At 45.0% G+C, this 23245-nt stretch overlaps 7 protein-coding genes across 9 annotated transcripts; 4 read left to right on the top strand and 3 right to left on the bottom strand.

Annotated features, from left to right (window-relative positions):
• Positions 1-11: 11 nt before the first annotated feature.
• LOC129600450 (transmembrane protease serine 9-like) lies at positions 12-4081 on the top strand. The gene is made up of 14 exons (XM_055498962.1): positions 12-414; positions 520-616; positions 676-746; positions 815-878; positions 936-1016; positions 1141-1250; positions 1508-1600; positions 1674-1747; positions 1968-2127; positions 2188-2414; positions 2480-2529; positions 2617-2662; positions 3068-3304; positions 3583-4081. Exons 1-14 carry the CDS (start codon positions 190-192, stop codon positions 3701-3703), a joined length of 1656 nt encoding a protein of 551 aa, XP_055354937.1. The 5' UTR covers positions 12-189; the 3' UTR covers positions 3704-4081.
• A 264-nt stretch (positions 4082-4345) lies between these two features.
• LOC129600472 (elastase-1-like) lies at positions 4346-5734 on the bottom strand. Its single transcript, XM_055499003.1, has 4 exons — positions 5666-5734; positions 5505-5578; positions 4714-4999; positions 4346-4627 (listed from the first exon to the last, which is right to left on the bottom strand). The coding sequence occupies exons 1-4, from the start codon at positions 5732-5734 to the stop codon at positions 4346-4348; spliced, it is 711 nt and encodes a 236-aa protein (XP_055354978.1).
• Positions 5735-7199: 1465 nt separating this feature from the next.
• Positions 7200-10045, top strand: LOC129600454 (dynein axonemal assembly factor 4-like). The gene is made up of 3 exons (XM_055498975.1): positions 7200-7604; positions 7883-7964; positions 8158-10045. The coding sequence occupies exon 3, from the start codon at positions 8275-8277 to the stop codon at positions 9610-9612; it is 1338 nt and encodes a 445-aa protein (XP_055354950.1). The 5' UTR covers positions 7200-7604; positions 7883-7964; positions 8158-8274; the 3' UTR covers positions 9613-10045.
• A 226-nt stretch (positions 10046-10271) lies between these two features.
• LOC129600456 (uncharacterized) lies at positions 10272-12634 on the top strand. The gene is made up of 3 exons (XM_055498977.1): positions 10272-11005; positions 11357-11769; positions 12180-12634. Exons 1-3 carry the CDS (start codon positions 10795-10797, stop codon positions 12546-12548), a joined length of 993 nt encoding a protein of 330 aa, XP_055354952.1. The 5' UTR covers positions 10272-10794; the 3' UTR covers positions 12549-12634.
• On the bottom strand, positions 12570-15147 carry LOC129600458 (uncharacterized). 2 transcript variants are annotated; one of them, XM_055498981.1, is made up of 5 exons: positions 14777-15147; positions 14537-14713; positions 13811-14470; positions 13469-13749; positions 12570-12995 (listed from the first exon to the last, which is right to left on the bottom strand). In XM_055498981.1, exons 3-5 carry the CDS (start codon positions 13917-13919, stop codon positions 12957-12959), a joined length of 429 nt encoding a protein of 142 aa, XP_055354956.1. In that variant the 5' UTR covers positions 13920-14470; positions 14537-14713; positions 14777-15147; the 3' UTR covers positions 12570-12956. The 2 variants fall into 2 exon arrangements, with proteins under 2 accessions (XP_055354956.1, XP_055354955.1); XM_055498980.1 differs by having other exon boundaries at positions 13441-13749.
• Positions 14849-16824, top strand: LOC129600457 (uncharacterized). Of its 2 annotated transcripts, none has more exons than XM_055498978.1 (4): positions 14849-14997; positions 15419-15561; positions 15991-16252; positions 16307-16824. In XM_055498978.1, exons 1-4 carry the CDS (start codon positions 14907-14909, stop codon positions 16624-16626), a joined length of 816 nt encoding a protein of 271 aa, XP_055354953.1. In that variant the 5' UTR covers positions 14849-14906; the 3' UTR covers positions 16627-16824. The 2 variants fall into 2 exon arrangements, with proteins under 2 accessions (XP_055354953.1, XP_055354954.1); XM_055498979.1 differs by lacking the exon at positions 14849-14997 and adding an exon at positions 15251-15413 and having other exon boundaries at positions 15473-15561.
• Positions 16825-20637: 3813 nt separating this feature from the next.
• Positions 20638-22817, bottom strand: LOC129600455 (cilia- and flagella-associated protein 119-like). The gene is made up of 9 exons (XM_055498976.1): positions 22606-22817; positions 22370-22545; positions 22167-22264; positions 21937-22106; positions 21770-21840; positions 21527-21643; positions 21370-21451; positions 21137-21310; positions 20638-21005 (listed from the first exon to the last, which is right to left on the bottom strand). The coding sequence occupies exons 1-9, from the start codon at positions 22721-22723 to the stop codon at positions 20761-20763; spliced, it is 1251 nt and encodes a 416-aa protein (XP_055354951.1). The 5' UTR covers positions 22724-22817; the 3' UTR covers positions 20638-20760.
• Positions 22818-23245: the final 428 nt, after the last annotated feature.

The raw sequence follows: 23245 nt of genomic DNA on the forward strand, positions 1-23245 counted from the left end.
ACCAAAACAGTAACTGTTACGCGTAATACGTAGTACTTTTACCACGCACTGATCGAACTTGCTACGATGAGCAACTTTATCCGTAAGTGTTAAAAGCTCCCACGTTGCTACGAAGGAGCGTACTAAGTTGAACTGTATCCATTTACTTATGCTGGTTAATTACACTTTACGAACATTAACCACGGCGAAATGGCGCAGCGCCTCGTTGTTGTATTCCTCGCACAGGTTACTGTGATACTCCTTAATCTACCTGGATACAGCAGCCTGGGAGATGTTATGCCCACGGTGATTTCCGAACGGATAACGCTGGATGCTAATCAGCCTTACCTGCTGAAATCCCTGCAGTACCCTGCACGATATCCTCCTGGAACCGTGTACGTGTACTCCATCAGTGGTGCAGGCCAACCTATTAAGGTGATACTGCATATTTTAAGCAGTACTTTTCTTTCGCTGATATAAAAATTAATGATCAGCTATGGGCGGAGGTTCTTCGTACAATATTTTGTGTGCTGTTTGCAGATTGCATTTAAAAGCTTTTCCTTCGGATTATTAGGACGATCGACACAGTATAATGACGGCTGCACAGGAGAGCGCGTTAACATCTGGGACACAAAATGTATGAAGAAAATAGTTTTTGCTCGATTCTCCGCGTTAATTAGACCGTTGGGTTTACAGCTCCAGCCGTGCCTATTAAATTCGCATGTGGAACGTCATCGGAGGATGTTGTATCCGACGGTGATACGATTGTACGTTCGAAAATGTATTTCCACGAAATGGCTGCGCAGTTCAGTCGCAGCTGAGTCGCATTTTGCAGATCATCGAGCCGATGGTTGGTGACCTTCCCACCGCTACTAACAGCTTCCTGTTGGAATTAACACGTACGTGAGGAAAATGGCTTTGATTTAAATCATTTACTAATTGTTGACAGATGACAGGTGTACAGTGTGGTCGCTCGACGCCCCTATCGTGCCCTTCTGAAACATCCAAGTGCATCACCCGAGACCAGATTTGCGACGGTAAGTAATTACATCGAAGCTGAACAGTACGGCTGGATAAATTCCGAAAAATACAAATTAATAGCAGCTAACAGAAAACTGAGAAAACCTCTATTTGTGAACGTTTATGCGCTAATTTTGGCAGGAATTATGCAGTGTCCACAAGGTGAGGACGAGATCTGCACCATGGACTGCGGCCAGCATTCCGGTGCGATTGATACCAGCGAAAACCTGCGGATCCTCGGCGGCATTCCGGTACGGTGGTAAGCGATGTATTTTATTTATTAGTTACTTAGGCAGGTTAAGGCTCGGAAATTCTAAACAAATAATAAACTACGGGTTATCAACATAGCATGCCTCGGTACCGGAATTCTTAGACCGATCATAACCTTATTGCCGCGGTACTTTTTGATCACCCAAAAAAATAGTATCTGTACGTCAACAGAACATCCTAGCATTCGCAACAGAACATCCTAGATAACTCACTTTCACCACTATTTTGATAAATTTAGGTACAAGAGAACAGCTGGCCATGGCACGTGCGTCTGCTGATTCCCTATCTCGAAAATAACCAGGTCGTGTGGAGAAACTGCCAAGGTGCCGTGGTAGGTGACAAACTGTATTACAGCAGTTGCAACCTTTTACCACTGGGTTTATGCTATACGCTTTATTACACAGATAGCATCACGGTGGGTTATGACGGCCGCACAGTGCGTAGCCAATTCTGCCAGGGATGCGGCGACTATGAAAGCGTAAGTATGTTAATGGCCGCGCTTTTCCGACCAGTCTACCGGTACTTCTACCGATAAACGTATACTACATACTTTTACAAATACTTTTGCTACGGGTTTTGTCTGCGTGCCTTCAATGGCCACAGCAAGGTTTCGTCTTTAACTGCACTGAACAAAAGTGTCAAGGAGAATTCTCCCGCAAATATTCCGCTTGCAAAGCGTATCCTATCGTCCATTACAGGCTCGGTGCAAACAACCTCATCTCGGTGGCGATCATGCCGCACAACTGCACATTTGACCATACGTTGATCATGACGCAGCGGATATTCCTCCATCCTTTATGGCAGACAAAACGGGATGACTCGCTATTCTACGACATGGCGCTACTCTACCTGTTTGTCGTAAGTATTCGCTACATCGTTTTCTACAATGTGTTATACCGTTATTCGGCATGGTTCTAGGATATTCCCTTCTCGGACGCCGTGCGACCCGTCTGCCTCCCGCGGCCTAACACGGGAGCGAATATCGGGGAAACGTGCTACGTAGCTGGCTGTGGGACGACCAGTCCCGGTGCCCGCGACCAACTATTACAGTCCGCACTGCCTATCGCACCTCTTTCGACGTGCCTCGGGCATTTTTGGCCAACTCCCGATAAAGTCTGTGCTGCCCCCACCAACGGAACGAGCGCGTATGGCAAAAGCGTTTTCCGGCTGTGTAATACAAAAATTTGGTTACTCAATAATTGCCTTATAGGTGTGTGTGGGGCACGGGCGGACCGTTGGCCTGTCGAAGGGAAACACTCGGTAAGACGCTTACATTCGTTAGACAATCATTCGCATCTAACTTGCAAGGAAACAAGAGGTTAATGAATTGGTTGCGCTGGTTTTAAGGGATGAATCAATGGATCCTGTCGGGAACAATTTCATATGGAGATGGGTAATTGTACAGATATTGTCATGGTTGTTCAACAGAATTGCCGGTACAAGGGGCCAATTTTCGTAGGCCTGCACGAAACTTCACAACTTTGTTGTATATTGCACACTTCTAGGGACACGAATCTATATTGAAGTTTTCTGAAGTTCGCAGTATATTATTAGTAAAGTTTTCAAAAAACTGTTTCGTGTTTATTATTTTTCTTAACAAAGCTTGCAGTTTATAATTATAAAAAATCGACGCCATTTTGTGTACTTAATTTTGCTTTATGTACTTAAACTTTGTCACTTATACTGTCGGAGGATTGTAGTCATATACTCATATACATATTGGTTATGTAGAATAAATTTTGAGAGTACCAAAAATTATTTATTCTCCAGTGTATTTGACAGAACATTTTTTTGTCAGATGTATGAGCACCCCAGCCGGGTTTGCGGCCATCCCCATGGCGATGCCGTTCATCATGCAGACACTGTACGCTCAGAGCTTCCAGGGGTGGTTTGCCAATCGCACGGTGCCACGAATCGGCGATCTGGAGCCCGGTGGCACCAATCAGACTGCCAGTCAAGACAGCGTGCCGGTACCACTGCGATCCGAACCGGGACCGTCCTCCTCGGCTGAATGGGTCGTTCCTCGTTCGTCTCAGTGGGTCGGATTATTGTTAGCTCTCTTAAGCACCGCACTTGATGCGAAGTTAATACAGAGATAAGCCCTCCATTTATCCGTGTTTTTATTGAGGTTTTATGGTGTTTATTTGTCTGTTTCTGGTGCTTGTCGGGAAATCAGAGGGTCAATGTACATAATTATGAGAAAAATCAACGTCCTTTTGTTAGGTTTTTTGTATTAAAACAGGATCGAGACACATAACAGCGCATAAAAGTTAGCCACACTATGCAAGTCTTTAGTAAAAAATTCTCTCGCAGGATAACATTGCCGGCGGAGGTATCAGTAGCGTTCACTCCTTCCTGCATTCTTAACATCCTGTTCCCGTCGATCAACGGGGTACTGGACAGCGGAACGGTGCGATTCGTCAACCAGCCTTGAAAACCATCCGCGAAGACGGTCTCCATGATGAACGACATGACCGCGGGTACTCGCAGGAACAAGCTCGGTGTATTGCCGCACATCGTGGCCAGGTCTCTACAGGCAAATGCTTTACCGGTAACGTCTGCTCGATGCGCACACGGGTGTTTCTAAGGCGGTCGAGTTGGCCGTATTACGGCCCATCACTTACCCCAACCCCGCCGACACTACTCCAAACAAGATTCATTGATTCGCACCTAAAAACATGATACAATTGCTCAATTCAAGTTTCTGGTAATCATTTTTCAATTTATCAATAAAGTGCTTTGTTTGCGAAGCTATTCCCTTTCCGGTGGATCGCCAAACCAACAGATCGGCTGTCCAGAATTGCAACGGTAAAGCCGATGTTTACTGTGCTCGCTTCAATAAAAACGCCTGCTTCAATCGGTTTAATCGCGTTTAATGTCACATCCACTCTTACGTACGCTTTCTGCGAACGAGCTACCGATTCTGCAGTGCATTTTAAGGAATATCACGGTAATAGGTGGCAGAAAGGGTATACTGTCCTAAGTCATAGGGATCACTAAAGCGTTGTCCGCACCTGGGCTATCCTTTTGGCATACAAGTGGTCCTCCGCTATCTCCGTTGCACCTGGCAAAAAAATCACAGTGTCTCACTAACCCAACAATTATAAATCATTCTGCCGTACATGCTCTTTCCACTTTGACTGTTATCGTACGCTTGACCGGCGCATAGCTTTTCCCGCGTCAACGGGAATCCACAATCCGAATCGCGGATGGGCAGCGCCAGTTGCAGCAGATCCGTCGGCGCTCCGGTCTCGGTGCGGCCACACCCACCGGCGTAGCACATCTCGCCGACGGTCAGCACAATGTTGGGCAGCGGCAGGCAGATGGGCTGCACGGTTGTCGGGCTAAACGCAATTTCCTGGGACCGATTGCTAAAAGTGACCACTATGATGACACAGTGCGGAATCTTACAGAGGATAAAAACAGTATAGCAGCGTCCCATACTGCGCTGTGCCCGATGCCCTTCCATAAAGGGTGGAGAAAGATTCGCTGGACGGTAATGGATGTGGCCGTTCTGGAGCGACCGCTGTGCCCGTTGCCCTTCCATAAAGGGTGAAGAAAGATTCGCTGGACGGTAATGGATGTGGCCGTTCTGGAGCGACCGCTGTGCCCGTTGCCCTTCCATAAAGGGTGAAGAAAGATTCGCTGGACGGTAATGGATGTGGCCGTTCTGGAGCGACCGCAGTTGTGCGGCATGAACGTAACCACGGCCTGTGGGTTTAATCCTTGTCTGCAGCGTACCACGTTTAGATCAACCTTCTATTAAGATTTCCAGTACAAAAACAGCAGCAATGGGTTACGCCAATACAGGTACATATTCCAATATCTTTGGTTATTTTGGCGTACGCAAGGAAATTGACTCAATTCCTCTCCACCCCCTGTGACGTAGATCACACGTGCTGGCGTGTAGACCATGTTAACTGCCATAGAAAATCTACACGCCAAGCCAAACCACGTGTTACCCGACCAATCAGGATTGTTGGTCCAGCCTTTGGAATAGTGTCAATTGGTGCGATTGAACACCAGCCTATCAACACAATGTGCCGCCGTAATGACCCATTTGGGAGCGATCTGAAAAGGAGGCAATATCCTCTTTCCATCACGTACTCAGCTTAACCAAAGCCAAATAAATTTTACGTTCGTGCAAAGCGTGCGCAGCTCAGATTAAGTTTATATCTCACGTATATAATAACCGCCATCAAACGCTTATCACAGTGCCACCACATTGGCCGTACAACTGGTATGAGGCGTTGTTGTTGAATGGCCCAGTCCGCAGGAAGACTTGCCAGGGCCAGCTATCAGGTTGGGCCTGGTGAACAAACAGTTTTCCGTCTGGTTAACTGGGATATTACCGTCAGAATCCATTTTAACTACCTAAAGAACTTCAGTAACTAACCGCTGTCCCACCGAAGATGCGCAGATTTTCAGCCGCGTCGATAACGCCGGCATGGTGGCCGCAGTCCATGCTGCATACCTCGTCCGAAGACGGTATACGGTCCGACTGTACCGTATACCGTCTTCGGTAGTATTGTAACTACAATAGTACGGTAAGCTGAGCTCGGTTAGCTCATATATTTTAAATGAGTAAGCTGCCTTCGTACTTATTAAGTCTTTTAGTGTATGATGCGAAGCATTTCCTATAGGCTATAGCACAGTGTAGAATTTATTTCTGAATTTCTGTTTTGGCCACGCCCTGCTGACCATGGCACATGAAATAGTTTTTTAAGCATCCTACATAGTTGCTCTACCTTTTTGCAAAAAATGAGATTTTTCTGAATTTATAGCCTCGGTATGTGCCCTGGTAAGGTTTTTTTCTGATATCATACTGTAGTTGTTGATTGAGATACTGTACATAGATGCAGCGTTGGACAAAAACAAGCAGATGCATCATTTCAGCGTAATCTGCGAAAAGAAGCGCTTCTTTGTTCGGTCTGAGTGTTGGCGATTTGTGAGCAATTGAGCATTATCATTCTATGTTCGTATTGCACTTGTAATTATTTGTTTTGCTTATTGGTTTGATTACTTAATTTCTGAGCCGCGGACCGACGGGCCGAATTTGAGTTTTTTGTTATTATATAACTGCTATCTTTGGCTTTTCGTGAATGCACGTTTCACTTGTCGGTATTAACGACAACTGTCAGCAGATTTTCCTACCGTCACATATTCACATATTTGTGCCTGAGTCAGACACGTCCGGTTCGACCGATCCGATGCGCACCCCACCGGAGCGGAACGATTGCACGGCACCGCTACAAATATGGGGATAGATTAAGACGTTCTCTGAACATTAGCCGGTGTACACATCAGTTCCATCTGGAAAAAGTATTGCGACAGCATGGCCGACATCGCGATGGGTTGAATAATCTGCAATGATAAAATTATATTTTCACTGGCCCAGAGCTCGATCGAAGTCGATTTTGCCGAAGCTGGATGATACGCACAATGGTGTAGCTGAAAGATACAACTTTCACCGGGTCCTGACCGCATGCGTACGCTATTGGGTTGGCACGAACTGCAATGTAGTACCGGCTAAGTTTAATGTTTTACAGCTGACGGTGAGCCGAAATAAAATTTGGCGTCGCACAAAATGTAACGTAGCGTTTAGTCTGGGTTCAGTGAATCGCGCCTGACGGACACCGACCACGTACGTACGTTGCTTCAAAAATCTGATAATAATTATTATATATAATAATTATTATATAGCACCTAATTAAGCGTACTTGTACGTGCGGTAGCTTCGCAAGAAATAAGATTAGTACAACATGGGTGCGATTAATAATTCAACTACCAGCTGTACTGCTGTAAGTACCGGTACGTACAAGTACAGGTGCAATCAGCCTGTTAGGTGTATTGTACATACTCTGAGCATCCCAAACGTTGACGCGATCGAAGTCGCAGCCGTCTTTATCGGCTTTGAGTGTTTCGTATTGTGTGCCGTAGGAGAAGTTGTTGAGCGAATCTGAAACCATCTCGATATATTAGCGTTCTTCAAATGCGACATGATAACGTTAACGTACTTAAACAAGTGACCCGGAACTTAAACCAGAGCCGTGCAAATGCCGAAATTAGTCTTTTACACCAAGCTACGGTTGGAGCACGCTTTTTAGTTTTCAAGTGAATTGTGAAAATCTTAAAGTTTACTTGAAAAAAAAATAATGATCTTCATATGAGTAAAATAATAATCTTCATACCTATGTGCATTTATCTGCGAAATTTGACGAAGATACGTTCATATTGGGACTTTTAGCAGACCGCTTCACGTTTAAATCTTTGGGACATTTATTTCTCCCAAAGTCCAACCGGATGCTGCGCACACAAGCGGTTTTCCCGCTAATGTAAGCAAACTGTTTCTTTCAAAACCTCATGAAGTCTAAGCCTCGTTGTGGATTGATCTTCGAGCCTTGCTGAATAACGCTCATAAATAAAGCGGCTTTTTTGCAACGGACTGAGGATTATCGATGGATCTTATTATTTATGAATGGATTTTATTATTATTTATCAATGGTTGCAATGGATCTTATTATTTTCAGATCTACTCGTGTAGATGTTATACCTTTTATTATATCTCCTCTTATTGTACCTCCTTATAGTCTTATTATACCTCCTTAAACAGGATGTTAGCTGCCCGAAGCGTAAACTGTTTTAACGCCAGGCTATACAGATACAAAATCACAAACCATTGGGACTTACGATTCGTAAGTAACGGCCCTGGAATTTTATATCAGTACTGTACTTTATATCAATTTCGCCCATAAATAACTGATGCTTTGTCGGCTGTCGATGTGTTTCGTGTTTGTATGTTGCTGTCATCACATGATCACAAACTTTGATTTCTACGCTTAAATGGCAAGTGTATTGTCGTCGTTACCGTAATTTTTATGCTTGCAGAAAAAAAACGACTGGAGTGTAAAAGCCAAAAATCCTTTCGAAATACTCGTTTGTAAAGTTGCTGTCATATCAACTTAAATTCTACGTAGTCATACCACTAATTCATGCCACTGAGTCATGCCACTGATTCTTCGGGAATCCAGTTGGGATCAGAACGATTCGCACGTCTTCGTCACCATCGTCTTCAACCATGTCAACCCAAAATCCGCAGATATTTTCACCTCGCCGAAGTATGTGAAGGTCTCTCTGTCCCCGTATTTTTACGAACTCTACTTGTTCGCCGAGATCGATGACTTGCGCAGCATCGCCGAAATTTCCTCCAACCAGATCGTCTTACGCTTACCCAAAGCCCGATCCCAACGGTGGGAATCACTGCGACATGAGAAATCTAATGATCCTGAGATTATGCGACAAGTTCGTGCAGAAGCGATGGAGTACGCTGCTGCGCGTCTCACTGCCGAGGCCGCAGGCAGAAAAGAAGCGAAACGGGAGAAACAAGGATTTGCCGTTACGGAACACACTGCCGTCGAGACTTCACGGAAGGCGCTTCTCCAAAAAGCAAAAGACGAAGAAAAAACCAAGACCTTACAATCGTACTCGTTTTCCGATGAGCCAGGAAGCGATTCTACAGTAAGAGCCCCACCCAACGAAACAGACGAGCTCTCCGACGAAGAAACCGAGCAGGAACTTCTTCGCGAACTCGGATTGCTCGAAGACCCTGTCAACGCCAAAGACCCTACAAAATCCGAAGTTCCCAGTGAAGCCTTTCAAGAGCTTTTACAGAAGATCGCTGCAGTTGATTCCCGTCGTCCGACAAAAAAGACAGCAAAGGTCACCAGTCTCCCAGACGTCCGCTCCGCGGGTACCATCACGTTTACGCCCACCGAGCGCGTCTTCCCGACACCGCGCCGAGAATCCAAAATCGCCGAAGAGGAAGAGTGGCTGAAAAAGCAGGCATCGTACAAAACGCTGCTCAACAGCGAGACCACAGGTCTGAAACTCAGTCCCGCTGAGCGCGACCCCGTCTTGCTGAAAAGCAAAGCCGACAGTTTTCTCCAATCCAGAGACTACGATTCTGCGTTATCGTGCTATGGATTGGCGGTGTATCTCGGGTGTAAATTACCGGAGATTTTTTTAAATCGTGGGTTGTGCCATCTACTGCGTGGGAATCTCCATAAAGTCCTGGAAGATATGGAGAAAGCGTTGGAGTATCTGGATCCGCCGGTGGAAGAGAACCGGCGTCAGCGGATGGTGGCGTACTGGCGGCGCGGCATTGCGTTCTTCGGACTGAAGTTGTATACTGAAAGTCTAATCGAGCTCAGTGGTGCGCTGAATCAAGGGGAGGTATCCGAATTAGAGAAGGCCGCGCAGAAAGTGCGACATGTTGTGGAAAGCGGCGAAGAAGTGCACGAATACAGTTGGATGATGGTGGAAACCGTTTCACACCCGGATTAGGCTCATACGCTTATCGATCTGGCCCTTTTTGTCACCTCTGTTTGGGCTCTAGCTGCAAACCAGCTGAGCGTTTCCCAGCATTGTGAAAAGTCATTTCATAGCTGACCTTTATGTATCTCTTATGGAAGAAGGGATGCTTGTTGGCCGGTCAGCGCCACGACCTACTAAGTGGATTTAGTGGCAGGGTTGACTGACGGCATGGCCTAACGGAACTGTGCGAAGGATGCCAGCTGAGCGTGTTGCGTAAAATGATGTTATGTTATTACTGTAGATATGACTTGTTTTTGGTTTTGTTTTATTGGCCTTGTTATTTTATTGGCACAAAATGCAGTATACCAGCTGTATTTAACACAATTCCCATATGTCGCTGTTGTGGAAAAACACCACGCGGACCAGTTGTAAAGCAGTCCACAATGATATGCCTTGCAAAATAAAGTGCAGCCTTTTCAGTACCGTATTTAGTTTGCCTGGCATCCGATACAAGAATGCCACACTGCTGAAGCTACGTGCTCTGCACTCATGTTGTATTACCGTGTCGGCGGTATCGCTTCTCCCTTCTCCGGATTGATGAACTCCGTTTCCACGGCAACCTGCTTAATTCCCTTGCATTTCTTACTTAAGCACACTTTCTTATTTAAAAATAGGTGCTAAATCTGTACTGTATTGTGAACTTTAATACAGCAACAAAGAACAATAACAACGAGAAAACTGGGAATTAAAATTAATTTAAATGTTAAAAGTTGGTAGTTACGCCACGATAGAATAATATTTGCTGGCAGCTATTGATATTTAATAACTTTTTTAATCCTGATGAGTTCGGTTTGCTCTACGGCACTTTGGAGAATTATTTCACCGCAGTAATTATTTTCAGAAGACGCTTTATTAACAACTAAACCGTCACCACAAACTCTACGAGAACGCCTTTTTTGGGAAACGGGAAACAGCGTCGCGATTTTCATACTGAGATTATTTTCAACTCACGCTGCGCTACGTGCTAATGGTCTAATGCTAACCGGAGGCTGGGGGATTTCGGTAGTTTCGACTCTCCAGTTTCGAGAGCGCCAGTGTGACAGCATCCGGCCATAATTTACCCCTTAACTGCATGCTGCCGAATTGGCCTCCATCTTTTACTGAGTATGGACCCGGTTCGCGAGGGCGTTCTGTACTGGACCATACGCCTAAATGGCTGCATTGGGGACTGATCATGGGACAGTCACAGTCGTCCCTCCATGCGTGTGTCCTATGCAGGGAAATTTTGGCCGGCGCAGCCTCCTTCAAACTGCGCCTTCTGCCGAGCAATGCCGAGACTGTGCCGCCAACCGATATTACCTCGACCGTCTGGCGACGGTCTTTGAGATTGTTAACGCCGCAAGCACGTTTACGGGATTTGGAGGTAATATTACAGTACAAGATCCAGCATTTTAAACACAAAAATTTAAAACAAAGCGTGCCGTCGGAAGGTCAAACGCAGCTGCCTGTCTGTCGTACTCGATATCAACGTAATGACGATCTAAAACTTTAAGAAATCCACCGATAACAAAACGCTAAATGCAAAATGCTACAAAGACTTTACTTACTTAATTGAGTCTTCGTAGCATTTTGCACTGTGTAAGCGGTTCACCGGTTAGTTTCTATGCTTTCGGCTTCTATCGCGGCTGATAGTCCAGAACATTACACAGGACCGTAGACAACATCCACCTAGAAATATATTTGTTCAAGTAATTTAACTGTAATTTTTCGATAGCGTTGATTGGGTATGTCGACCACCTATGGACGAACCTCAGCCTGGTATCCATCTTTGTCTGGTCCTTCACCATCGCCATCGGGACGGCGCAGTTGGACGAGCATACCACCAAGCCGTCGACGCGTCTGGCTACCGCCAATCTCTTTATGTACCTCCTGCTCTTTTCCGTGCTGACCAGTGCGGGTCCTTTGGCTGTGATTGCGTATCAGTTTTGGGTGGAAGCGTACAACGCCCTGACGTCCGATGCAACGGTCGACGTGTGGAGAGCCAACACTATGCCGCCGGGATCTGTGCGGCAGGTAGCGGAATGTGATTCCCAGGAGACGCTCAAACTCGCGCAGACCGCACTGCGTGCCAATGCGAGTTCGGTGCTGGAAGGGTGTCGATACGAGAGCGTCCCGGTGGTACCAACTGTAAGTGAACGAAACCAGAATTTCTGTCCATGAAAGCGTGCAAGTTGGATTGCTGTGCATTCGGGTCCCGACAATATGTTGTTTCTTATACTATTCATTTTTGTATTTTAAAATTCCTTTATATTTTCTTAAATTTTACCGTATTTTGTTTTTTTTTGGGTTTTGTTTTTTACGTAAGTTTAATCTTTCCATTTTTTTAACAGTTATCATAGTTAAACTTAATCCCATTAATGTACTTTATATATACTTTTATTTAATCGAGCTTTTACATTTATTGCCTTTTGTGCAGAATTTCTTTTCCTGAGCTTCCAGTTTTGCCATTAACAACGAACACATTGATCTGGGATCTTGAACGCCTTAACTGTTACGGTCTGTTTATGGTGGTGCATTCAACCAAATCCATTTTGCAGTGGCAGTCATTGAGTATCGCGAAATGGACAGCGTACGGTGTGACCTTGATCAGTCTATCTGTGGGCGTCGCAGTCTGGTTGTACGGCGTGCACTGCTATTTTGCGCGACTGCGCCATGTCCAACGCATCCTCGACAACGGCGGCTACATCGACTGCATACCGTCCTATCTCAGTTCGGATGAACCTATCCATACAGCCAGCCATATCGGCGATCCGGTCCTCGAGAAGAAATTGGCCGAATACTTCAGTAAAGCGGATGCCGATAAAGAGAGCCTGGAAGATTTTCTTGAGCGCACCATCAATGAGATTTGTCGTAGCGGGCAGTCAGAACTTGTCAGTGATTTATGTGGTTATAAAAAACGGCGATAACAGCTACAAGTCATGTTTATCAGTTTTGATGTTTTTTATTCAAAATTCAAAAAGAAATACTGAAACCTGAAAATACTGAAACGCGTGCTATTCAAAGAGATTTTTGAAAACTCTAAAGTAAAAACAATGTATTCAGCAGTCGAATACAAACAAACGTGACAATCAAAGAAACCATAGATAAAAAATCAGTTGAATTCTGCACTCCGTGATCTTTCATAAAAGTTCTTCCCGACTCTTCGGATGCGTTTTTTCCTCCTCCGCAGTCGCAGTACGCACTCCGATGGCAGGCGTGGTACGGCACGGATTTGACGCGAAACTCCTTCACACCGGTGTCCACATAGTAGGAATGGTTGTAGGAAAAGCTGCACGTGCACTCAATGTGGTGGTCGTTGGTAATGTGGTCAAAGATTAAGACACCGGTGCAACCTTGGTACGCCCATTGCGCATCTGCAACACAAAATGACAGAAAGTTCAGGCAACGATAATATGGAAAACAACGAGAGACAACAATAAAAAGTCAATAATAATCGAAAGAGTTCTGACCTTTAGAAAAGTACAAATACGAAAAGTTCATAGAAAAATACAAATACGTGACCTTTAAAAAAATACAAATGCAGAAAGTTTATAGAGAAGCAAGAGAAACAATAGAAAACCGACGATGAAATTTTCATAAATCAATATCGGCCTTTAAAAATCACAGATGCAGAAAGTATATACTTTTGAAGTATACTACATACAAAAAGTGAGAAAAGCAGTGCAAAACGATTCTATTCAAAGCAGTTCAGAAAATCGCCAAAAATGTGATTTAAATTAAAGTTTTTTTAGAAAGACGAAATCTCCTTATATTCGGTTAAGTACCGTGAACACATGCGGGTCCAGGAGGACCTCGTACCCGCAACACCGTATTGCGAATCCGCTACCTGGACAGCCGACTTCGTGAACGGACACTCGCAGGGTCCGTGGGCAAATCGGCAGCTAATATAGTCCACATATGCCGCGAACGGCTCCGTCTGCTGGAGATACGGTTGCAGCTCTTCATATTCATACTCCGCAAAGATATCCAGATCCCACGTCGACACATTGAACTCCCGCAGATCGTACACGGAACGGCAGAAGCACATATTCCCGTCACTCTCGGCGTGGTAGATGTCGGTGGCACTGCAGTTGTAGTAGGCGAACTCCGAGGGCTGACTATTCACCGCTGCATACAACGGTAATCAGCTTTAACAGTTCGCTCAGTGTTTTACTGGTGCATCTGTTACCTTCTTGCAACGCTGTCAAATTGCTGCAGTAACACGACGTCCAGAGCAGTAAAAAGCAAACGAACCAGGCAATGTAATTATTCTGTGTGACACCGCCACATGAGATCATCAGAGATGAACAGCCCGCAACAAGCAAGGTTCCTCATGATTCACGCTACATTTTCTGTTAGTCACTTCGATCATAATCGCCGCAGTAATCAACGGTAAATTTCCAATTTGTTGCTTGGAGAGAGTATTTTGTTAATTTTTCAAATAATTTAATTATAATTAATTGTTATTTTCAACGGTTCATACGAAATTTATTTTTTTAGAACCAGCCATTCCCGGAAAGAATAACAATATTCAACACAAATATTTACACACAAAATTAAGGTGCTAAATTTAGAGCATAAAATCTATAAAGCTGCTGAAAAACAAACAGCCAAGCAGTGCAATTAAGAACACTCCACAACGCCATATTCTTTCGGGCAGAACTGACATTAAGACTAAGCAGGTAAGCTTCCAGTTCCTCGTCCAGCGTCAGTTGGACGTTCTGAAAACACGGCGCCGTTAAACACTTCACATCATCCTTACACGCCGCGACGGTGAGGTAGTCGCCGGACCGCGCCGGCACCGTGGAGCAGTTTTGGTCTTTATTGATGCATTCCCTGTATGGCTCAACTAATAACAATATCCTTATTTCAACGTTACGGAGCATAAACGGTTCAGCGCTGTGTGGATACTCACACTGCTCGGCATCGCTGCGTTTCACCATAGCAAACAGGCAGGTCTGATTGCGCTGGCATTTCTGCTGGCTATCATCCCGATTGTACTGATTTCCGTACAAAGAGAGATCCTTAAGACATTCGCGGGCGGTGTAGTTGATGCTCTTCGGTCCGCAGAAGAAACATTCGTTCGGCAACCCTAGAACGATGTTTTAAGAGAACTACCTTAACTGTTTGGGAAAGGTCACAGCGAAAACTTTACTTTGACTGGATATGAAGAATATGGGCACAGTCACCAAACCCAAAATCAGCTGGCACGCTGGCATCGATACGAGCAGACTAATGTCAGGATACGGTTGGCGAAACGCAGCATTCCAAATCTTTCCAAGAAAATGTGTCTCAGTGATCGGACGAATTACACGTCACGGCGTCAAATTGCAAATCTAATGCGACTCCTGTCTGTCACGCTAAGTGGCCTCATCGGTACCCGACTAAAAGCATTAACATTAAGTCACTGACTAAACTAGTGCCGAAATTTTTTTATGGAAGAATAATCGTAATAATTTTAATCGCAGTTACGGTATTTGTCTCGATTAGCACTAAGTCTTTTTAACTTTATAACACAACAGTACTTGCATTGCGATATAACTGCGTACATTCCAATAAATATGTATGTTGCTATAGGCTGTCCGCGTTGCATTTAAGTACGTAATCACGGATCGTCTTATCCATTAGCATAGTTACTTATTTGTTATTATTTTACTTACTTATTATTTAAAATATGGAGAGATAGCAAAGTACCACCATAAAGTTAAAAGGCGTGTGCTGTATTCCCATGATCTAAGCAAAAATGCATGGATATTTGTCATACTACTTCCTGATTCCATTACTGCATTTTGGTAAGGAAACCTTGCTGATCAAGTTAGCAGACACAATAATCCATGGCGAATTGTCCAAGGTTATAGCGTGGTGGCAGCGGATGGCCTGTATGGATCCACATGCGCCGTGCCTATCGTACCCACTGCACAGCTCGTGACCCCGCAAAAGGTATGTATATGTATTCCGTATTTTGGAAACATTTTTGCATAGTCTTCATATAGGTCCTTCCTGTAATTAATCAGTGGGAGATTTCGGGAAATAAACGTTTTCGTTTATCTTTTCTGAAAAAAGGCTACGAATATTGTAAAAGACACTGAACAACAGTTACAATTTCTATCTCTCCTCAGGAAATGGCAAAAGACTCCGTTTAGCCACAGTCTTTTTCTTCAATTTGCTAAACTGAAGCGCTTCTTCAGGAAACAGTTGAGATTCGGCAGTTATTTTCCGAAATGTCCCACCCCTTAAATACCTGAAGAACCTTGAGGAATAATGCGTATCTGGTAGTGGGACCGTGGCTGCCTGCTTAGGTGTTTGAACGCAGCTGCCTATTAAGTGGATGAGTCATTTGTGAATAACGATTATTGTTGGATTTGGCAGACAACGGGAACATGGTACGGCTACCTCTCCCGTCGGGGCAGCGGTCTCGCTATTCCGCGCTACAACGAAGTCCTGACCTACACCGGACAAGGCCAGACCGTCCTCCCGGGTTCTATCACTTCTGCGGAGGCGGTCATGGAGGAGATCTACTATTTCGCCGGCGCCAACGGCACGGACTGTAAAGCCAAATGGGCCGAGAAATACTTCACCATCATCGGCACACAGTTCGGGATCGGCATGACGTCCGACACACCGTCACCAAGTAAACAACCAAACCGTTAAAATCTTCTGAGTTTTACTGTGTTTTCTTATACAGAATTTGAGGCGACGTTCACATTGTACCAAGACTATGATACACTGGAGATTCTGTACCAGTGCGCCAAGCCAAATTACATCACCACACGGTGCGATGATCCGCACATCTTTGTCAACTCCCGGAAACGGCCGGATCAGATGAGCGGCGCGGATAAAGAATACACACTGCAAATTATCAACGCGGTGCTGGATCCGTACTGCTTGTCGCATAAGAGGCTGACCGCGGTTATTTGGGATTCTAAGCGGGAGACCTGTACAGTGCCGCATCCGGCGTTTTTTGACGATCTCGTCAACGGAGTGAAAGCTACTTTGACGGCATAGAAATGAATTTTTTAAGACAACCGTGGCCAAGCTTTCTCGGTGTTTAAGTTTGACGAAAAATGTGCGCCGTAAATACCTGTGCGCTTCATTCGAAAATCTTGCATTTTTTTTTAAAAAATAAAGAAAAAACTTTTTTCATGCAGCTAAGATTTTCACAAACGTCAAGGAACCAACTGTACATTAAACATTACCAAGGTAGATTTTTATTCAATCAGAAAAACCGTCCAACGTTGAACAGTACCAAAGAACAAATTAAAACCCTACACAATGAACAATTCCCAACCGCGCTCTCCGTTGTGGTCGGTTCAGACTTGGGCTCCTCAGTGCGACAGCCACTCCTCGAGCTCTCGGGCAGCTCCGTATCATACTCGTTTTCCTTCATCGCCAGGAAGCCCCACGAATTACAGCAGTCCGTATTGCACCGACAGGTCTTCCGCACCCTGTTCCCTTTCACTAATTCCCGGGTACAACGCGGCTCACCGCCCAGGGAGGTATTTTCCGTGCAGCGCTGCTCCAGGGAGCTCATCGAGGACCCCGTCATCGGCCACTCCGCTGTGGCTTCACAGAACTGTTGCGCTTTATCGCACTCGAACTGCAGGACCGCCTGGAAGTCCGTGCAGGAGACCGGGTCGTCCTCGGACCAGTGGTTGGGTCCGTTACAGTCGTAACAACGCAGGCACACCGTTGGCTTACTACTTAGAAGAGCGTAGACGATGGTCAGGAGAAGGGAGAGCCGCTGCTCCATTTATGCGGAGAGTGTATGACGAACCGCATTGCGCATAATTACTCCGCATTGATCATTTAATACTTTTCCGGTGACCTTTCACAAAACATTCTGCTCTTAACTTGTCCCGCTCGTCAATCAACTCATTTCTGCATCCCAAACATACTGCAATTCACAGCAGTGAAAAGCGTTTTTATGAAACAGCCAGGAATGCGAAAATCAAAGGAAAATTATGATTTTATTAAATAATACGTATTGTACGTATAATCATGCATTACCAACATGTGCTTGTTTGTTGCTGATGTTGCTGCATGAATGCGTGTATTCAAGCTCTCAGTAACGTTTGTGCAAGTTAATGACGTACAAGCTGGTGCGTTGCTAGGCATTTGTTCCGCTCCAACTGAAACAGGCCCGATTTGCACCCAAAAATGAGATAAAAATAATATGGAACGAAAATATAAAAACATTTACGAAAACTGTGGATTATAAAAATTTAAAATTAATGTAAAATAATATTCCAGTGTGCAGGAAAGCCGATATTCGGCACTTTTTACATCCTCTTTCTCTGTTACATAAGCGCCGTGAAACGCCCCACAACTTATCTGCAGTGACGAACCAGCACCAGAATAAAATAAGGAAAGATCGGCAAAAACATAAGACCAAGAAGAACACAACGCAAGTACGGCTCGCAACACGCTGATCCACACAATACAAGACACGATCGCACTTAAACGCAGCCCGACGGCGCTATCCCTCTCATCCATCACCACCTCCTCGGTGCTGGTCGTCGGCTCCGTCGGGTATGTCACCGGGCAGCTGGTCATCTCCGCCTCCGGCATCTGCAGCGGTGGCGGCGGCAGGATATTCCCGCGGCCGCACGTCATCATCTGCGCAAACTTCCATGCATTACAACAGTCCGCGCGGCAGCGACAGCGTATCACGTTCGTCGTGCGGTTGTTCAGCGCCGCCTCGGTGTGCAGTGCCCCGTAGTTGTTCCGCGTCACCAGAACCCCGTCAGCGAACGCATCACACTCGGGGGTCGTTTCATCTGGGCGCGCGCAGCCGCGTTTCAGGGTGGAGGGTTCGTTGGAGAGTTTGGGATCGCCGTAGCGGACTTCCACGTAGCACTGACTGATGGCGCCATCGCAGGTTAAAAATGAGTAGTCGGGCATCAGATCGCAGAATTTATTGGTGACCTTATCCAAGTTGTTGGGTCCCTGGCAGGTTAGGCATTTTAGGGCAATGAGGGTACGGATTAGACAGCAAAAGCTCCATAATGTGCGCAGGAACCAGTAATCCATAACTTAGCAAGCATCGTTACGCAGCGCGTAATTCACTTCCTCAGCCATATAATTCCAGTTGCTATGTACATCTTCGTTGCGCCGTCTGGTGTTTGCACCAGCCGTCAATCGATAAACAGCTGCTTTCTGTTTCTTATCTTCTTAATGTTTTGGAAAAAAACCTATTGTTAACAATATCCGTAAATGCCTATCAAAATTTTTAATGCTATCTGTAAAGGCATAAATTAAAGAGTTCGCAATCTTAGCGGTGTGTGTGTAACTAACAGTGTAATCAGTGTAAGTACTGTATGAGTTACCGTATTAAATTTTTCCGGTTGTCACTAGGATACACCGAAGCAAAATACCAGGTTAATATCCGTCTGGTGAGAATAAACTTCGAAGACGAAATAAACTGCTGACTTCTGTAAGTACGTTTACTGTACGCACGGTATTTCCATACAAACAGGCTACCTCCGCGCGTTATTTGACTGCCATTCCGTAATCATTCTTAAGACATACAGCACCTACACAAAAAGTTATTTAAAAACTGGGAAATATGCAGTTAGGATGAAGCGTTTACAGATATCCACCGTTCAGCATCTGCTATGAGTGCATTTTTTTTAAAATTTGCTGGTTTAACAATAAGTACTAAGTAGTATTATTGTTTTTACTTTTTACCAAAGGGTTTTTTATCCGTTAGTAAAAACCGAAGGATTTGATTTTTTAAATGTCGGTTTTGATAATCAGAAAAAATTTAAAAAATAAAATGATAATCATCGTATAAAATCGGAAAAAGTAATACAAGTAGACTGTTTTTGGCTTGTGTTCCGCAGGCCAAGAGCTTAAAAAAATTTTGTTCGGGGAAATTCAGATTGCTTCTGTTAGGTGTACCAAGCTGTAATTTAAGCAGTGGATACAATGTCATTTCCCTGGTGTAACGCGCTGCTTCCCTCCATCATTACCTCGTCGCTCTTCGTCGTCACATACGCTATAAAATGCTTCGACTGCCGGCGTCCCTACGCCTTCCTCGACTCGATGCAGTGCGAGAACTTTCAAGTCATGAAAATCCGTAACTGCCCGAACACCACGACCCACTGCCGCGCCATGGCCGTCTGGTACTATAACACCTACCGGCCCAGCACCCTCACCATGGGCTGTGCGCCCCTCGGCGACATCGCCCCCTCCAGCGCGGTCTGTATCCGCAGCCCGGAGACCACCAGCAACGAGTACATGAGCACCGTCTGCTACTGCAAAACGGACTGCTGCAATTCTTGGCGTTTCTTAACTCTCATGAACCACACAGATATGCAGCAGCTACCCAACGCTACGTCGGCGTGTACCGGGAACCTCATCCCGGATGACGGGATTGATACCGAGGAAGAGGAACCCGGAGGCACGACCTGGTCCATTCCGATGGACCATGCCAATAATATTTCTCAAAAAATCTTCCTAATTTTGTTCCCGGTGTTGCTAAGGATATGAAGAACCTTCTGGAAAGAGTTTTCTGGATGATGCTTTTATATGGAATTCCAGCTGTTGTTTTATTCGCTCGCGTGGAATCCCTGCGGTGTTTTAATTGTTCAGGAAACGTCACGGATACCGAACCATGTCAGCAGTTCGCCAATTTAACTGTGGTGGAATGTGTGGCGAATGCGTGCCAAGCGTCGCTCTTGTTTGATGCGGAAGGCCTCAATACCGAAGCGTATGTTCTCGAATGTGCTGCGCTGGACGTAGCCGACGGCCGCAGTCAGTGCCAGGATCTAGCGCCATCGGAGGATCAAAACGGGCGACGGACCTGCCGCTGCACGACGGACTGCTGTAACTCATGGAACCTCACTGAACTAACAGAGCTAAATCTACTGTACCAAACACCAGCGATGCCTCAGTTCGGTTGTACCGGAAAAGCATCGTTGGTGCAGCCAGATGCAAAAAGCGGGGATTTTCTTACCCGACTGGTTGAGGTTAATGTTACAGATGTGGAGGACTCGGCGCGCTCTTTAAGCAGTTCCCTGTATTTTCTGTTATTGGTTTTTACAAGAATAATGACTGTGCCGTGAAAAAAGGCCGAATATTATTGTCAAATACCAGGAAAGAAGTGAAGTAAATATAATTAACGAACGATAAATAGATCTACTTGGTTTTCTTTTTTCCTTTCTTGGCTTCCGGTTCCGGTGGCGCCGGCTCCCGGTACGCAAAGGGATCGTTGGCGAGCGCCGTCCCTACCGCATCAGCTCCCAATGTTTTAATCAAAATTTCATCGACTTTTTGCAGTTGTGAACCGAGGCGTTCGCGAAGGTGTTTCAATTCCACATCAACCTGGGCGGCGATGACCTTTTCCAGTTCGGCCAGGTGTGGCGACTTGGTCGCCGCATCTTCTGTGATGAAAAATAAAAACACGTAACGGGGAACTCATTACCAACGCGCATTTCATTCATAATCGATCGAATCGGAGAAGAAAAGTGTTCCAAAAAAGCAAAATAAATTCATGAATTTACACGAAATTTACCCGTTGTCGGAGACACTTTGTCGTCAACGCGTTCCACTTTCTCCACGTCGTTTGGCGCTGCTTTGCTGACGGGTGCAACTGCGGTGGGTACCTGATTCTCCATATCGATGTCCTGCAGAACCTCTTGTAAGGTCATCGGCGCGTTTGTTACAGGATTCATCATTGTGATTTTGTCTATCAAGAGAAAGTCATATGAACGCTGCGCTGGATCAGCATCGGTGTTAAACCGTTACCAAACGAAAGAGCTTCGAATTCTTCCGGTGGAAAGCGTGGTTCTTCCCTTCGCTGGTAATCAATTGACAGATCCATAATGACCTACTAAGACCAACCATGGTGATTACTCCGATCTGAACAGTAACAAAATTTGCGTTGCCGTGCATAAAACCGAACCGTTGGCGTAAAAACGTGTTTGTACATATGGAAGTAGCGGATGTAATTGCGGATGACAAACTGCCGGGCGTCCTTGGCTTGCTCTTCGGAGAAGATCCTTGCGGACCACGGTGGACGCTACGAGAATTAAGGATTGATCTTTTTTGGATTGACCGAGAACGGGACGAGAACGGAACGAGAATTAAGGATTGATCTTACATATCAAACACAAAAAAAGCTTATCAGGGAAATTCTACGATGTACCTTAATTACATGAAGGCAAAATAAATTGTCCATGTATTCCAAACATTCCACGAGATTATCGACCGGGGTTTCTAAAATTATTATTCAAGTAAAAAAAATTGCATGATAAATAAAATACAAATGGCATAAATATTTTTATTCATAACAACGACGAACACATCCTTTACCTAACGTTTTCTCGTGCATTTCCTGTACGATCCCAAATATCGATGAAGTCTGGGCAAAATCGAACTTCTTCTGTGTGGCGTATCGAATCACCTGACAGTACAGATCCAGCACGATAGCATCCTGTGGATGCGCATCGTCATCCAGCAAAGCGAAATGCTCACCTAAAACACTGTCATGCGAAACGTTCACTAAAAATTTTCACCTAAGGAGCTTTGATTTATGCACATACCTTCGTATTTCCTTCACGTTGCTTGCTGCATGGAGCTTCTCCACGGCAGGAAATGGTAGGTGCTTCCATACGACTAAACCTGGTTCCCGCTCACAGGGCTACCTGATTTGCACAAAGTCTCAGCATAAAATTTACTGCATGAAAAAGTAAACATATTTCTACATTTCTTGAAGGAAGCAATTAAATTATTACAGATTTATGACCTTATAGAATGGTTCCAGGCCGTGCACCACGGGAACGCGGGTGCTCCGTAAAGGTCGCCGTATTTCCGTGGCCTTAATTTCCTCGATCAGGGTGTCGAGTTTGGTTTTCACCGTTTCGAAAACTTCGTTTTGTGATACTTCAGGGGTTATGTGCTCATCTGCTGCGGATGATCGAACTAACACGAGAAAAACCGTAACTTGGAACGCAGGAGCAATGTACGATATAGGAAGTATACCTGAAGCAGGGGACGCATTCGCTGCATTCTGTTCGGTTAAGACCGCTATTGGATTATCCGCGGTTTTATCTGTATGACCGTCTTTCGGTTTAGCTGCATGTTTTTCCTTCGGTGGCATGTTAAAAAAAATGCGAAATATACTCAAATAAAGCGCGTTTCTGCGCTGGGTGAATCTGATGTACAGTCATTGTATCGGATTTTTTGCTGTTCGCGCGGTTGCTAGAATACGATTATGGCCATCTGGAATGCACATACACCGCTATGGAAAAGCTTGAACAGAAAAAGAGGAGTGTGTTTTTATAATAAAAATTACGCTGCCAATTTCGACGAAGATTTGAATAAATATGCCGAATACCGGTGTTTTTTTTTTTATTAATTTTTACCTACTGACATTTAATTATTACCTAGGGATTCACTGACAACAAAAAATCGCATTCACTTAGGAGCGTAGGACATCTGGACAACTCGAAAACAAACGCAGTCTGCAGCTGCAGTATAACCAACACCATTGAAGGTAATTGAACAATCTAAAATGCACGATATACGAATGGTCACTCCTCCATGGTTTACGAACAGTTTAATAGTCTAAATGTCATGTTCTTCATAAAGTAAACGAATACGGAGAAGAACGGCTGCAGAG

Source organism: Paramacrobiotus metropolitanus, unplaced genomic scaffold (assembly GCF_019649055.1).
Source record: "Paramacrobiotus metropolitanus isolate TYO unplaced genomic scaffold, Prichtersi_v1.0 Parri_scaffold0000178, whole genome shotgun sequence".
Lineage (NCBI taxonomy): Eukaryota > Metazoa > Tardigrada > Eutardigrada > Parachela > Macrobiotidae > Paramacrobiotus > Paramacrobiotus metropolitanus.

Excerpts from the sequence above, each read along its gene's own strand:
- LOC129600450 (XM_055498962.1), top strand. The coding sequence starts at position 190 with ATGGCGCAGCGCCTCGTTGTTGTATTCCTCGCACAGGTTACTGTGATA. Across the intron at positions 1,251-1,507 it reads GGATCCTCGGCGGCATTCCG|GTACAAGAGAACAGCTGGCC; the intron begins GTACGGTGGTAA and ends TGATAAATTTAG. Across the intron at positions 1,748-1,967 it reads GATGCGGCGACTATGAAAGC|GCTCGGTGCAAACAACCTCA; the intron begins GTAAGTATGTTA and ends CGTCCATTACAG.
- LOC129600472 (XM_055499003.1), bottom strand. The coding sequence starts at position 5,734 with ATGGACTGCGGCCACCATGCCGGCGTTATCGACGCGGCTGAAAATCTG. Across the intron at positions 5,579-5,665 it reads GCATCTTCGGTGGGACAGCG|GCCCAACCTGATAGCTGGCC; the intron begins GTTAGTTACTGA and ends TTTGTTCACCAG. Across the intron at positions 5,000-5,504 it reads AACAACGCCTCATACCAGTT|ACAAGGATTAAACCCACAGG; the intron begins GTACGGCCAATG and ends GGTACGCTGCAG.
- LOC129600454 (XM_055498975.1), top strand. The coding sequence starts at position 8,275 with ATGCCACTGATTCTTCGGGAATCCAGTTGGGATCAGAACGATTCGCAC.
- LOC129600456 (XM_055498977.1), top strand. The coding sequence starts at position 10,795 with ATGGCTGCATTGGGGACTGATCATGGGACAGTCACAGTCGTCCCTCCA. Across the intron at positions 11,006-11,356 it reads CACGTTTACGGGATTTGGAG|CGTTGATTGGGTATGTCGAC; the intron begins GTAATATTACAG and ends ATTTTTCGATAG. Across the intron at positions 11,770-12,179 it reads GCGTCCCGGTGGTACCAACT|TGGCAGTCATTGAGTATCGC; the intron begins GTAAGTGAACGA and ends TCCATTTTGCAG.
- LOC129600458 (XM_055498980.1), bottom strand. The coding sequence starts at position 13,919 with ATGATCTCATGTGGCGGTGTCACACAGAATAATTACATTGCCTGGTTC. Across the intron at positions 13,750-13,810 it reads TTTGACAGCGTTGCAAGAAG|CGGTGAATAGTCAGCCCTCG; the intron begins GTAACAGATGCA and ends CGTTGTATGCAG. Across the intron at positions 12,996-13,440 it reads TTCGCAATACGGTGTTGCGG|ATGCGCAATGGGCGTACCAA; the intron begins GTACGAGGTCCT and ends TTTGTGTTGCAG.
- LOC129600457 (XM_055498978.1), top strand. The coding sequence starts at position 14,907 with ATGTGTCTCAGTGATCGGACGAATTACACGTCACGGCGTCAAATTGCA. Across the intron at positions 14,998-15,418 it reads CACGCTAAGTGGCCTCATCG|GAAACCTTGCTGATCAAGTT; the intron begins GTACCCGACTAA and ends CATTTTGGTAAG. Across the intron at positions 16,253-16,306 it reads GTCCGACACACCGTCACCAA|AATTTGAGGCGACGTTCACA; the intron begins GTAAACAACCAA and ends TTTCTTATACAG.
- LOC129600455 (XM_055498976.1), bottom strand. The coding sequence starts at position 22,723 with ATGCCACCGAAGGAAAAACATGCAGCTAAACCGAAAGACGGTCATACA. Across the intron at positions 22,546-22,605 it reads GAATGCGTCCCCTGCTTCAG|TTCGATCATCCGCAGCAGAT; the intron begins GTATACTTCCTA and ends TTCTCGTGTTAG. Across the intron at positions 22,107-22,166 it reads AACGTGAAGGAAATACGAAG|TGTTTTAGGTGAGCATTTCG; the intron begins GTATGTGCATAA and ends TTCGCATGACAG.